Source organism: Eimeria necatrix, genomic scaffold, assembly GCF_000499385.1.
Source record: "Eimeria necatrix Houghton genomic scaffold, Enh_scaff144, whole genome shotgun sequence".
Taxonomy (NCBI): Eukaryota; Apicomplexa; class Conoidasida; order Eucoccidiorida; family Eimeriidae; genus Eimeria; species Eimeria necatrix.
The window spans coordinates 35,017-47,173 of record NW_013654953.1 but is presented as its reverse complement, the minus strand read 5'-3'; the positions used below and the strand labels follow the sequence as shown (position 1 = coordinate 47,173).

The 12,157-nt window shown below is 58.9% G+C and overlaps 3 protein-coding genes across 3 annotated transcripts; 2 read left to right on the top strand and 1 right to left on the bottom strand.

The window, feature by feature from the left end:
• Positions 1 to 1,463: 1,463 nt before the first annotated feature.
• Positions 1,464 to 5,614, bottom strand: ENH_00014200 (hypothetical protein, conserved; the record flags this gene model as incomplete). The annotated part of the gene is made up of 2 exons (XM_013584281.1): positions 1,464 to 4,897; positions 5,284 to 5,614. The coding sequence occupies 2 exons, from the start codon at positions 5,612 to 5,614 to the stop codon at positions 1,464 to 1,466; spliced, it is 3,765 nt and encodes a 1,254-aa protein (XP_013439735.1).
• Positions 5,615 to 9,606: 3,992 nt separating this feature from the next.
• On the top strand, positions 9,607 to 10,454 carry ENH_00014190 (microtubial-binding protein, putative; the record flags this gene model as incomplete). Its single annotated transcript, XM_013584280.1, has 3 exons — positions 9,607 to 9,637; positions 9,849 to 9,957; positions 10,220 to 10,454. The coding sequence occupies 3 exons, from the start codon at positions 9,607 to 9,609 to the stop codon at positions 10,452 to 10,454; spliced, it is 375 nt and encodes a 124-aa protein (XP_013439734.1).
• Positions 10,455 to 10,536: 82 nt separating this feature from the next.
• On the top strand, positions 10,537 to 11,173 carry ENH_00014180 (hypothetical protein; the record flags this gene model as incomplete). The annotated part of the gene is made up of 2 exons (XM_013584279.1): positions 10,537 to 10,825; positions 10,926 to 11,173. 2 exons carry the CDS (start codon positions 10,537 to 10,539, stop codon positions 11,171 to 11,173), a joined length of 537 nt encoding a protein of 178 aa, XP_013439733.1.
• Between the last annotated feature and the right edge of the window lie 984 nt (positions 11,174 to 12,157).

Below are 12,157 nucleotides of genomic sequence, written 5' to 3'. Positions count from 1 at the left end.
CTGCTGCAGCTACTTTCCGGTGCGTTTGCTGCTGCTCCGTGTGCTGCAGCTACCTTCGGGCGGATCTTCCCAGTGTCTGGCAGCAGCTGCCAGCAGCAGCGCAGCAGACACTAAATCTGCTGCTGCGGGCCCCCAGCTCTGGTTGAATTAGCAGCAGAAGATTTTGCTGTTGCTGCAGCGGCAAAAGCTGCTACTGCTGCAGCAGCACTTGCTGCTGCCGCGGCAGCACTGCTGCTGCTGCTCAGCAGTCTTTCTGGCTGCCGCAGCAGCTTTTGCTGCTTCTGCTGCAGTTCTCGCTTCTGCTGCAACGGCCGCTGCAGCAGCTGCTGCAGCTTCGACGCAGCTAGTGAGTTGCGTGGCTGCAGCAAGCGATGTGTACAGACACCAGAAAGATCTACTTTTGCTTCTTGCTGCTGCTGCATTAACAGTGCTGCTGCTGCTGCTGCAGCACTGTTAATTAGCAGCATTAAGAGGCAGCCAGAAGCAGCTAGGCCGAAAAGACTTAGGGGCACAGGCATGTAGTCAGAAAGCTCACGAGAGAGACACAAAGCTCAGCAGCAGCAGCAGCAGCAGCAGCAACGGCAGCAGCAGCAGCAACGGCAGCAGCAGCAGGCACAGGAGGCTGCAGGGCAGCAAACAAAAGCAGCAGCACTTCTCCCTTGGGGCCCCACAAAACAAACCAAAGATAAAACAGCAAAAATTCGAAAAAAGAAATGCCACTAAGGGCCCCCAGCAGCACCCAGGGGCCCCCAGCAAAACCCAGGGGGCCCCAAACAAACCAGTTCGCCCTGGGGGCCCCTCCGGGCAGCCAAGAGACCTCTTACGAGGCCCCTGGGGGCCCCTGGGGGCCCCTCGATAGCCCCGATAGCCCTTAGGGGCCCCTGGGGGCCCCTAAGGGCTATGGGGGCCCCTCGAAGGTCCCAGGGGGGCCCCTAGGGCCCCCCTGGGGGCCCTCGGTAGCCCCCAAGGGCTCCTAAGGGCCCCCCAGGGGCCCCCAGAGGCTCCTGGGGGCCCCCCAGGGGCCCCCGGGGGCCCCTAAATGGCCCCTGGGGGCCCCTAGGGGCCCCCCTGTTACGGGGTCCACAGTGAACCCCCTTTGTTGTGGGGCCTCGCGGAGCCCCAGGGGCCCCCCAGATGTCTGGGGGCCCCTGGGGGCCCCCCAAAATAATGGGCTGCGCGTCATTGCTAGAAGACGCCGTTGAGGGCATTCGAGTGGCTGAAGGCTTAGGGTTTAGGGTTTAGGGTTTAGGGTTTAGGGTTTAGGGTTTAGGTTTACAACTTTGGCAAAGGGCGCGAAGTGTGCCAGAGAGGCGCTGAAAGAGCGCATACCAACGCAACGCTTCGCCCTGCTGCGGATGCATTTGCTGCTGCTGCTGCTGCTTCTGCTGCAGCTGCTGCAGCAGCTTCAGCTGCTGGTAGCTGCTGCTGCAGCTGCTGCTGCAGCTTCTGCTGCTGGAGGCTGCCTAGTCTTCTGCCTCGCTGCAGCCTCGCGAGCTCTCAGAAGCAGAAGTGTTAAGACGGAATACCACAGCGTCAGGCGGGACCAGCAGCAGTTGCTGCTGCGTCTCACGCCCTGCTGCTGCTGCTGCTGCTGCTGCTGCTGCTGCTGCTATTCCTGAAGCAGCACAGCCTGCTGCTTTTGCTTCCCGAAGCATTGCTGCCTCCTTGCGCCCTTTTCCCCGCTCAGCCTCACGCCACCACTGGTCCTGCAGCAGCAGCCTTTGCTGCTGCAGCAGTTGCTGCTGCTCCTCACCGTACACGTCCTGATGCGGCTCCTCCTGCTGCTGCTGCTGCTGCAGCAAAGCAGCAACGAAGTCCTCTCTCAACTGTGCTATTGCTGCAGCATCCTCTGTGTCTTCCGGGTGCTTCTGCTGCTGCAGATGCAGCCGGTCGAGCAGCTCGAGCACCAGCGAATGCAGCAAATCGGTCTCCTCCTCAACTTGCTGCTGCTGCTGCTGCTGCTGCTGCTGCTGCTGTGCTTCCTGCTGCTGCAGCTCCGTCTTTGTCACGCTTATTGCCGAAGCTGCTTCATCTGGCGCAGGGGGCCTCTCGGGGGCCCCCGAAAAGTCAAGCGCCGCAAAAGCTGGATTTCCCAAGCTAGTTCTGCTGCTGTTGCTGCTGCTGTGGCTGCTGCTGTGGCTGCTGCTGCTGCTGCTGCTGTTGCTGCTCGTGCTGCGGCCGGACAAACTCAAACAGCGTTCGTCTTCATTGTAAGGCCTGTCTCCGGGGTGAGGTGCAGCACTGTGAGACACACATTCCGTATCTGCTGCTGCTGCTACATTTGCTGCTGCTGCTGCTGCTTCTGCATCTGCTGCAGCAGCGGTTGTACCTGCTTCCGTTGCGGCTTCTGCTGCTGCTACTGCTGCTGCTACTGCTGCAGCTCGGTCCGCACTACTCTGTTTATGCTCGCAGCATGTTCCTTCGCTTGCTGCAGCAGCTGCTTGATCTGCTGCTGCAGCAGCAAAACCAGTTGCTGCTGCTGGGCAAATGGCTTCCTCACAGGAAACCTCAGGGGGGGAGCGCCGTGCTGCAGCAGCCACGGCGTTTAGCGGTGCTGCTGCTGCAGCAGCAACAGCACAGTGCGCTGCAGCACATGCTGCTGCTGCTGCTGCATGCGCTGCAGCACCGGCGCACGCTTCTGTAGGCAGCAGCGCCATTTGGGCCTTTACTAGGGCCTGCAGCAGTTCTCTGTCAGCAGCAAGGGGTGATATGCCGCATTGCTGCTGCTGCTGCTGCTGCTGCTGCTGCTGCTGCTGCTGCTCCCGCTGCATGGCGTCCTTCACGGCGGTTATGGCATTTCCAAGCAGCTGCATTCTCTCGGGCTCCCTGAGAAGTTGCTGCTGCTGCTGTTGCTGCTGCTGCAGCAGGTGCTGCTCCTGTCGCTCCAGCAGGAACAGCAAGGCATCTAAGCAGCTGGGTGCCTGCTGCTGCTGCAGCTGCTGCAGCTGCTGCCGCCGTGGCTGCTGCTGTTCCTGCTGCTGCTGCTCAGCTTCTTGCTGCACTCCTGAAGTCATACGATGCGGCCGAACTGCAGCCAATGGGAAGGCTCGCAGCAGCGCCTGCTGCTCCTGCTGCTGCAGCTGCTGCTGCCAGTGTCGCGGATAACGCAGTTCAGCAGCAGGAACAGCAGCAGCAGCAGCAGCAGCAGCAGCAGCAGCGATGCGGGTGGTCTTAGCGCTCTCAGAGGGCACTAAGGTGGAAGGGGCCCCGGACGCGCTGCAGCGCGTGCTGCTCCAGCAGCACTCATGTGCTGCTGCTGCTGTTGCTGCTGCTGCTGCTGCTGCTGCTGCTGGTTCTACCGCTGCGTGAGCCCTCGGAGTGGGCACGAATGCCACTGCCGCTGATGCTGCTTCTCCTGCTGCTTCTGCTGCATCTTCCGCTGCTTCTGCTTCTGCTGCTGCTACTGCTTCTGCTGCTGCTACTGCTTCTGCTGCTGCTGCTGCTTCTGCTGCTGCTGCGTCTTGCTGCTGCAGGCGTGGAGATGCAGTCAAGTGCGGCCTCAAAGTAAAGCTGATGCTGGGTCTTCGCCGCTGCCTCCTTTTTTTCCCCTCAAGCCCCAATCCCCTTCCTGCTGCTGCTGCTGCTGCTGTTGCTGCTGCTGCTGTTGCTGCTGCTGTTTCTGCTACTGCTTCTGCTGCTGCTGCTCGCGTTGTCATTTGCGACTTCGTTGTTCGCAGCGGTGATGGTGTTGCTGCTGCTGCTGCTGCTGCCAGTCCTGCTGTCCTTCCCCCTGCTGGCGCTGCTGCTGGGGAGACTCTAGATGAAGCAGCAGCAGCAGCAGCAGCAGCAGCAGCAGCAGCAGCAGGGGGAGCAGTTCGCGCAGCATGGAGAGCAGCAGCCCACATGCGCTGATCTCTTTTGCTGCTGAAAGCAAACAGAAACTTGGGAGTGCTTGCTGCACCGAAAACCTTAACGAAGGCCCCCGCCACGGCAACGGGGTCTGCTGCTGCTGCTGCTGCTGCTGCTGCTGCTGCTGCTGCTGCTGCTTCCGCTGCTGCTGCTGCTGCTGCAGGAGAAGTGCATGCGTCCCAAGAACCCTGCAAATCGACAAGAGCTTCAGACAGCGGCGAAGGCCTTTTCTTCTCGAGTGGCCGAGCACCAGCAGCAGCAACTGGAGCAGCAGCAGCGGGAGCTGCAGCAGCAGCAGCAGCAGCAGCAGAAGCAGCAGGCCAACTTTCCTGTGCCGCGTATACCTTAGCTTCCTCAGGTGACCTGCACAGAGCCCCATCTCCAGAGCTCTCTAGCTTCTGCTGCTGCTGCTGCTGCTGCTGCTGCTGTTGCTGCTGCTGCCGCTGCTGTTGTTCTCGCTGTTGCTGCTGCTGCTGCTGCTGCCGGCTGCCCCTCCAGAAAGAAAAAATGCCTCCCAAGAGGGAGCCTCGCCCGCGTCTTTCTGTGTCTGCTGCTGTTGCTGCTGCTGCTGCTGCACCCGCCCCGCAGCAGCAGCACTCAGCGTTTGCGGCGCCACCTTCATGCTGCTGCTGCTGCTGCTGCTGCTGCTGCTCGCGGCACCGCAGCACCTCCTGGCTGCTGCCTCGCAGCAGCGCCAGGTCGCTGCAGAGGCAGGCGCCTCTCTTGCTGCTGCTGCTGCTGCTGCTGCTGCAGCTGCTGCAGCGGCCGCAGCAGCTGCAGCAAAGCCCAGCAGCATCGCCCACTGCAGCAACAAAGTAAACCTGCTGCTGCCCCAAGCAGCTCAGCAGCAGCGAAGGCCGCAGCACAAGGCTGCTTTCACTCAGCCGCAGCAAACCCCGGGGGGCCCCCCGGGGGGCCCCCCAGGGGCCCCCCGGGGCACTGGGGGCCCCGTACCCAGAAAGGGTACAGGGGGGGCCCCCGGGGGCCCCCTCGTCATAGTAGAGAAGGTAAGGCGGGGACAAACGCACCAAACGCGTGTTCCAGCTGTCTGCAGCAGCAGCAGCAGCAGCAGCAGCAGCGGGAGTTGCAGCAGCAGCAGCAGCAGCAGCAGCAGCAGCAGCGGGAGTTGCAGCAGCAGTTGCAGCTGGTGGGCGAAGAGGGAGCGGCGGCGGCTGCAGCAAAACTGCCGCGGGGGCAACGAAGCAGCAGCAACGGTGCAGCAGCAGCAGCAACAGCAGCAGCAGCGACAGCCGCAGCACCAACAGCAGCAGCAGCACCACCAACAGCAACAGCAGCAGCAACACACCATCAGCAGCAACAGCATCAGCTGCAGAACAGTCAGAAGCAACAAGAGTGGCAGCAACAACAGCAGCAGCAGCAACAGCAGCAGCAGCAACAGCAGCAGCAGCAGCAGCAGCAGCAGCAGCTGCTCACATGGCCAAGCATTTCCTCTCTTGAGAACAAGTCCTTCCAACACGGGGGTGTCCAGAACATGCAAGAGCAGCTGCTGCTGCCGGCGTTGCTGCTGCTGCTGCTGCTGCTCTTCAGGCTGCTGCTGCTGCTGCTGCTGGGACTTCTGCTGCTTTAGCAGATGCCTGTCATAGCGAATCTGCTGCTGCTGGATCTGCTGCAGCCAGTGCTGCTGCAGCCGCTCGTGTCGCTTCTGGTGGAGCTGCTGCTCCTCCTGCAGCCGCAGCAGCCACTGCTGCTGCTGCTGCTGCTGCTGCAGCTGCCCACATCCCTGCTGCTGCTGGTGAGGAAGCATTATTTGCAGGCATTGGCAAAGGAAGCGGCAGCGTGAGTGCACTCATGTAGCCAGTGCTGCTGCTGCTGCCGCTGCTGCTGCTGGCTGCTGTTGATGCTGCTGCTGCTGCTGCTGCTGCTGCTCTTCTGCATATATACGTGCGCACTCATTTCCCCGAGCGCAGCAGCATCGGCAGCAGCTGCTTCCCACGTTCACGCTTGTCTCTGGACCTGCTGCTGCTGCTGCTGCTGCTGCAGCTGCCGCTGCTGCTGCTGCAGCTGCCGCCGCTGCTGCTGCAACGGGCTGAACGCGCAGCAACAGCAGCAGCAGCAGCAGCAGCAAGACAGAACGCTGTTTGTGCGTCTGTCTGGGGACCGAAAAATGAATAGAAGACACGGCGTTTCTATCGGTTGCCAGCTGTCGATGCAGCGGCGCTGCTGCTGCTGCTTCTGCTGCCGCGCTGCAGCACCTGCTGCTCTGCTGCTGCTGCTGCTCTCTCCTTGCTGCCCCCTCCCGAACTGCAGCAGAACTTACCTAGCAGCAAAATTCAATAAAACACACCCCGAAGGTACGAAGGCGACGGGGGGCCCCGCGGGGCCCCGTGAGGCAAAGGCACCTGCTGCAACCCGAGCTGCTGCTGCTGCTGCTGCTGCTGCAGCAAGCAGCTGGAGATGCTGAAGCAGCTTCCGGGCTGGAAAAGCAGAGACACAAATCAATTCTTGTGTCGGTCAAAAATGAAACCAAAAAAAGTCAGTTGGGAACAGCAGCTCGGGCTTCCTGCTGCTCAACCGCGAGGCTCAACAGCCCGCAGCAGCAGCAGCAGCAGCAGTAGCAGCAGCAGCAGCTGTAGCAGCAGCAGCAGCAGCAGCCATCCGTATCGGCTGCTGCGGCTGCATGCAACAGCCAGCCCATTCTTTATCTCCACCTCCCAACCTAAACATTCTACATTTCCTTGCTAGCAGCAAGAAAGCTGCTTTTGCTTAATACGCAGCAACACCAAGAAGAGCAGCAGCAGCAGCAGCAGCAGCAGCAGCAGCAGCAGCAGCGAGGAGGCAGCAAGGCGTCTTCCTCCAGGTGAGTCCAAAAGTGCTTTTTTAGGCCACTCCTCAGACCTCCAGCATCAGCGCACGCTGCTGCTGCTGCCTCAGTTGCTGCTGCTGCCTCAGTTGCTGCTGCTGCTGCAGTTGCTGCAGCATGACGAACCAGTACAGTTCTGCAGCTTGGGGAAACCAGCAGCAGCAGCAGCAGCAGCAGCAGCAGCAGCAGACCCAGACAACTTGTAGCTTAGGTGTTGGGGCCTGACGTGTGTTTCGCAGCGGAGTTGCGTGCGTTACCTCTGCAGCAGCAACCGCAGCAGCAGCAGCAGCAGCAGCAGCAGCAGCAGCAGCAGCAGCAGGATGTTTGCCTTTCGGTCCTCAGAGGGGGAACTCACCCCTGCAGATGTGGAGCAGCAGCTGCTGCAGCGGCTGCAGCAGCGGCTGCGGCTGTTTGTAGTTATGGTGGCTGTGCTGCGGATGGCCCCAGTCTTCTTGGGGCCTGCTGTCGAGAGCCCAGGCAGCAGCTGAGCAGCAGCAGCAGCAGCTGCTGCTGCTGCTGCTGCTGCAGCAGCCAGGCAGCAGCTGAGCAGCAGCAGCAACAGCTCAGCGGCGGCAGCAGAGCCGGTACGGGCGGGAGCAGCAGCAGCAGCAGCAGCAGCTGCAGCAGCAGCAGCAGCAGCAGCAGCTTGTCACTGCTGCTGCGGATGAGGTCTAACGCCGTGTGGCGGGTCGTCGCACGCAGCAGCAGCAAAACCAATAACAGCAGCAGCAGCAGCAGCAGCAGTGGTGGCTGCAGCAGCGTGAGCCTCTGCAGCAGCTACAGTCTTTGCTGCAGCAGGAACGCTGCCCCTTAGTCACAGAAAGCTGCAGCAGCAGCTGCTGCTGCTGCTGAATGAATGGCAGGGCAGCAGCTGCGGGCGCGAGCAGCAGGCTGCAGCAGCAGCAGCAGCAGCAGCAGCAGCTGCTGCTGCTGCTGCTGCAACTGCAGCAGGCGCTGAATGAGGCAGCAGGAGACGCCCCGGCTGCAGCAGATGCGACACTTGTGGCTTTTAGAAGAGCCTTAGGGAGAACCGTAACTGCGCGCTGCTGCTGCTGCTGCTGCTGCTGCTGCTACAGCAGCAGCAGCAAGTTGCTGCAGCACCAGCAGGAAGTTGCTGCTGCAGCAGCAGCTTCTGGAGCTGCTTTAAGGGGACAGTCCGCGCACGCAATATCAGCTTTTGTTTGGCTTGCTTTGTCTCCTTCTGTCTGCTGCTGCTGCTGCTGCTGCACCTTCGCCAGCTGCTGCTGCTGCTGTTGCTGCTGCTGCTGCTGCAGAGGAGCCACCAGCAGCCAGCCCAAAGACAGCGACAGAAAGGCCCTGTACTTATTTAATTTAAAGCAGTTGTGGAATTCATTTATATTTATTTTTATTTATAATTATATTTGTTTATAATTATATTTATTTATATTTAATATTTAGATTTGTACTACATTTATATTCCTTGCAGCAGCAGCAGCAGCAGCAGCAGCAGCATGGCATGGCCAGGTTCGCGCACATGGTCTTTTCAAGCCCTAGGCCTACTCAGCCAAACCCTAAACCCTAAACCCTAAACCCTCGAATACTAAGCCCTCGCGAGGTCTTCCCTGGCATAGGATATACGGGGGCGCTAATGTTGTGGCGGCGTCGCTGTTGCTGCTGCTGCTGCTGCTGCTGCTGCTGCTGCTGCTGGAGCCCAGCGGTAGTAGCAGCAGCAGCAGGAGGAACAGCAGTGGCAGCAGCAGCTGGAGCAACGAAGCCAGCAGCAGCTGGTGCAGCGACACAGCAGCAGCTGCAGGGCAAGCAAGACACTAGTGGAGGCAGCAGCAGCAGCAGCAGCAGCGACAGCAGCAGCAGCAAGGAAGGCACTAGCAGCAACGGCAGCAATGACAATGTAGTAGCAGCAGCAACAGCAGCATCACCAGCAGCAGCTGCTGCAGCAGCACCAGACTAGCAGCAATAGCAGCAACGAGAGCCGAAGCAGCAGCAACACTAGCAGCAGCAGCTGCTGCTGCTGCTGCTGTCGCCAGGTTTTGGTTGTCTTTGCCCGTCAATTATCTTTATTATCTCAATTATTAAATTAAATAATCAAAAGTAAAACAAAGTCATCTTCTTTGCTGCTTTTAATGCAGATGTGGGGAAGCGCTGAAGGCGCGTAAGCAGCAGCAGCAGCAGCTGCTGCTGCAGGAAGACCAGCAGCAGCAGCAAAGCGAAATGCTGCAGCAGCAAGGTTAACAGCAGCAGCAGCAGCAACAGGGCTCCTGTCTATGAAAAATCATTTATAAACACAAAAATTTAACGGAGAATGTGAGACACTGGTAGTGCTGCTGCTGCTGCTGCTGCTGCTGCTGCTCGTGCTGCAGTGTTCGTGGCTCGTCGAGCGGGCTGGTGGTGCTGCTGCTGCTGCAGCCGCAGCAGCAGCAGCAGCAGCAGCAGCACACAAACAAAACTTTGTCACTTGGAGAACTCGTCATTAAGCAAATTTAAAGCGGGGTTTTTTGGCCCTCAAGAGTCACACCCGAGCGAGACTGGCAGCAACTGCTGCTGCTGCTGCTGCTGCTGCTGCTGCTCTGCTGCTGCTGCAGCTCTCGCAGGAGCAGACCACTCTGTGGAGAGACTAAACCCTTGGCTGCGTGTGAAGCTTCGTTTGTGGGGTGTACGTACACTGCAAGCAGCACTGCCTTATCCCTTTTTGCCGGCAGTTGCTTCCTGCAGCAGCAGCAGCAGCTGCTGCAGCGCGGAGAGAGCAGCAGCAGCAGCAGCTGCGGCAGCAGCAAGCCGCAGCAGCAACTGCAGCAGGCCCTGCAGCAGCGCATGTCAGTCGACTCTTGCGAGACAGCAGCCCGCTGCAACGGCCCCGAGGAGCAGCACAAGCAGCACAGCAGCAGCAGCTGCGGCAGAAGCAGCAGCAGCAGCAGCAGAAGCAGCAGCAGCAGCAGCAACCAACAAGGCATGCGAAGATGCCTTCCATAAGAGATGAGATTTCCTTCGGTGTGTTACGCGGCAGGCCCCGCTCTAGGGTTTAGGGTTTAGGGTTTAGGGTTTAGGGTTTGGAACACTACATGCATCTTCCTTGCCCTGTCTCCCCGTCAACTCCTCCTCCACGAGCTAGGGTCTGAAGCGCCGACCCCAGGCCCCAGGGTTTAGGGTTTAGGGTTTAGGGTTTAGGGTTTAGGGTTTAGGGTTTAGGGTTTGTGTGCAGAGAAGCGCACTGCGGAGGCGCACCGCATTCGGGCCAAATACCCAAACCGAATTCCCGTCATTTGCGAGAAGGCCCCTCGCTCGGACCTCCCCGTCATTGAAAAGAAAAAGTTAGCTGCTGCTGCTGCTGCACTGCTGCTGCTGCTGCTGCTGCTGCTGCTGCTGCTGCTGCACTGCTGCTGCTGCTGCTGCTGCTGCTGCTGCTGCACTGCTGCAGCACTGCTGCTGCTGCTGCACTCCTGCTGCTGCTGCTGCTGCACTCCTGCTGCTGCTGCTGCTGCGCCTCCCCCCCGCTGCTGCTGCTGCGCCTCCCCCCGCTGCTGCTGCTGCACCCCTGCTGCTGCTGCTGCTGCTGCTGCTGCTGCTGCGCAGGTTTTTGGTGCCGATGAACATGTTGGTGGGCGAGTTCAAGTACATAATCCACAAACACATAAACCAGTGCGCCTCCGCGCAAGGCTCTCCTTTGACTCACGAAAAAACAATTTATTTATTTGTGGAGAACACCGCGCCGAAGGCGGGGGCGTTGATTCAGGAGGTGTACGAACAGCACGTGGCGGACGACGGCTTTTTGTACGTGGAGTACTCTGCGGAAAACACTCTCGGATAATTATTTATTTATTCCGAATTCTTTCTTTTAATTCGAAAACTTCTTCTTTTTTTCCAGTTTTCTTCTTCCCGGACTCGCCGCGATGCGGGGAGGAGGGCGAGACTGGCGGCGCGGGACGCGCAGCTTTCCTCCTGCTGCTGCTGCTGCTGCTGCTGCTGCTGCTGCTGCGGCGGTGCGGGGGGGCTGCGGACGCAGCAGCAGCAGCAGCGGCAGCGGCAGAGGCAGTGGTGGGGTGAGGGCAGCAGCCGATGCGGGCGAGCGCGGGGGCAGCGGGTTCGCGGGGAGCAGCAGCAGCGCTGCAGCAATTACTCCTGCAGCAGCAGCAGCAGCAGCAGCAGCAGCAGCAGCAGCAGGTTCGCAGCACGCAACCCGTGCGTGCTGCTTCTTTTTAAGTTTGGATACGGACGGGCGCGCAGTGTACGTACAGCGCACGACCAGACAGAAAGGCCTCATGTGTCTGCCTTCGTGAAGGGACTGCTGCTGCTGCTGCTGCTGCTGCTGCTGCAGCAGCAGCAGCAATCACAGCAGCAGCTGCAGCAGCAGATACTTTTCTACCGATTGTTTTGTTTTGCTTGGGGGGCGGCGTGGTTGCTGTGGCTGCGGGGCCTACTGGGAAGCAGCTGCAGCAGCAGCGGCTGCTGCTGCTGCTGCATTCCGTAGGCCCTACAGCAGCAGCAGCAGCAGCTGCTGCTGCTGCTGCTGCGTCACCTTGGCAGTGATTAGGTGGGGCACAAGGCAGTGTTTCTCTCTCTCGCATGTTTATTCTTTTCTGCGCTGCAGCAGCAGCAACAGCAGCAGCAGCAGCAGCAACAGCAGCAGCAACAGCAGCAGCTGCTAGAGACCGCTTATATATCTCGTATGTGTGTCAGCAGCAGCAGCAGCAGCAGATGCTGCTGCAGCAAGGGTTTGGTATTCAGACAGACAAAAGTTGAGGTGTATGTACACCGCAGAGAACAGGCGCAAGCCAGGATAATTAAATAATTCGGGATATAAAATAATAAAAATAATAAAAATAATAAATGATAAAAAGTTTAAAAAAATAATCAAAATAGAAAGTGATGCAGAAAAAGTACAAAAAGCAGGGGCTAGACTGAAGCTGCCAGCAGCAGCAGCAGCAGCAGCAGCAGCAAGAACTGCAGCAGCAGCAGCAGCTCAGATCATCGGGCGCAGCTGCAGCAGAGTAACTATAGACGTTATTAGATGGACTAGATTGCAAATGCATGCAAATAACATTTAAATAAATTCATTTAAATAAATTTATTTATTTTTAGTTTTTAAATTTGACTTTTAAAATAATTAAAAGCAGCAGCAGCAAATTGCATTTCGCAAAAATCCGGATGGATTTTGCTGCTGCTGCAGCAAAGTGGATTTTGCTGCTGCTGCAGCAAAGTGGATTTTGCTGCTGCAGCAAAACGCCGTTGTCAGCAGAGTTCTTACTGCTAGTGCTCTTGCTGCTGCTTCTGCTGCTGCTGCTGCTGCTTCTGCTGCTGCTGCAGCAAAACGCCGTTGTCAGCAGAGTTCTTACTGCTAGTGCTCTTGCTGCTGCTTCTGCTGCTGCTGCTGCTGCTTCTGCTGCTGCTGCTGCTGCTGCAGCGGCAGGAAAAGCTCTTTTCGGCTGGGTGGCTTCGCTGCTGCAGCAGCAAAACTCCATGCCGCTTCGGCTGCTGCTGCTACGTTCACCTCTCGTGTCTCATACGCTGCTG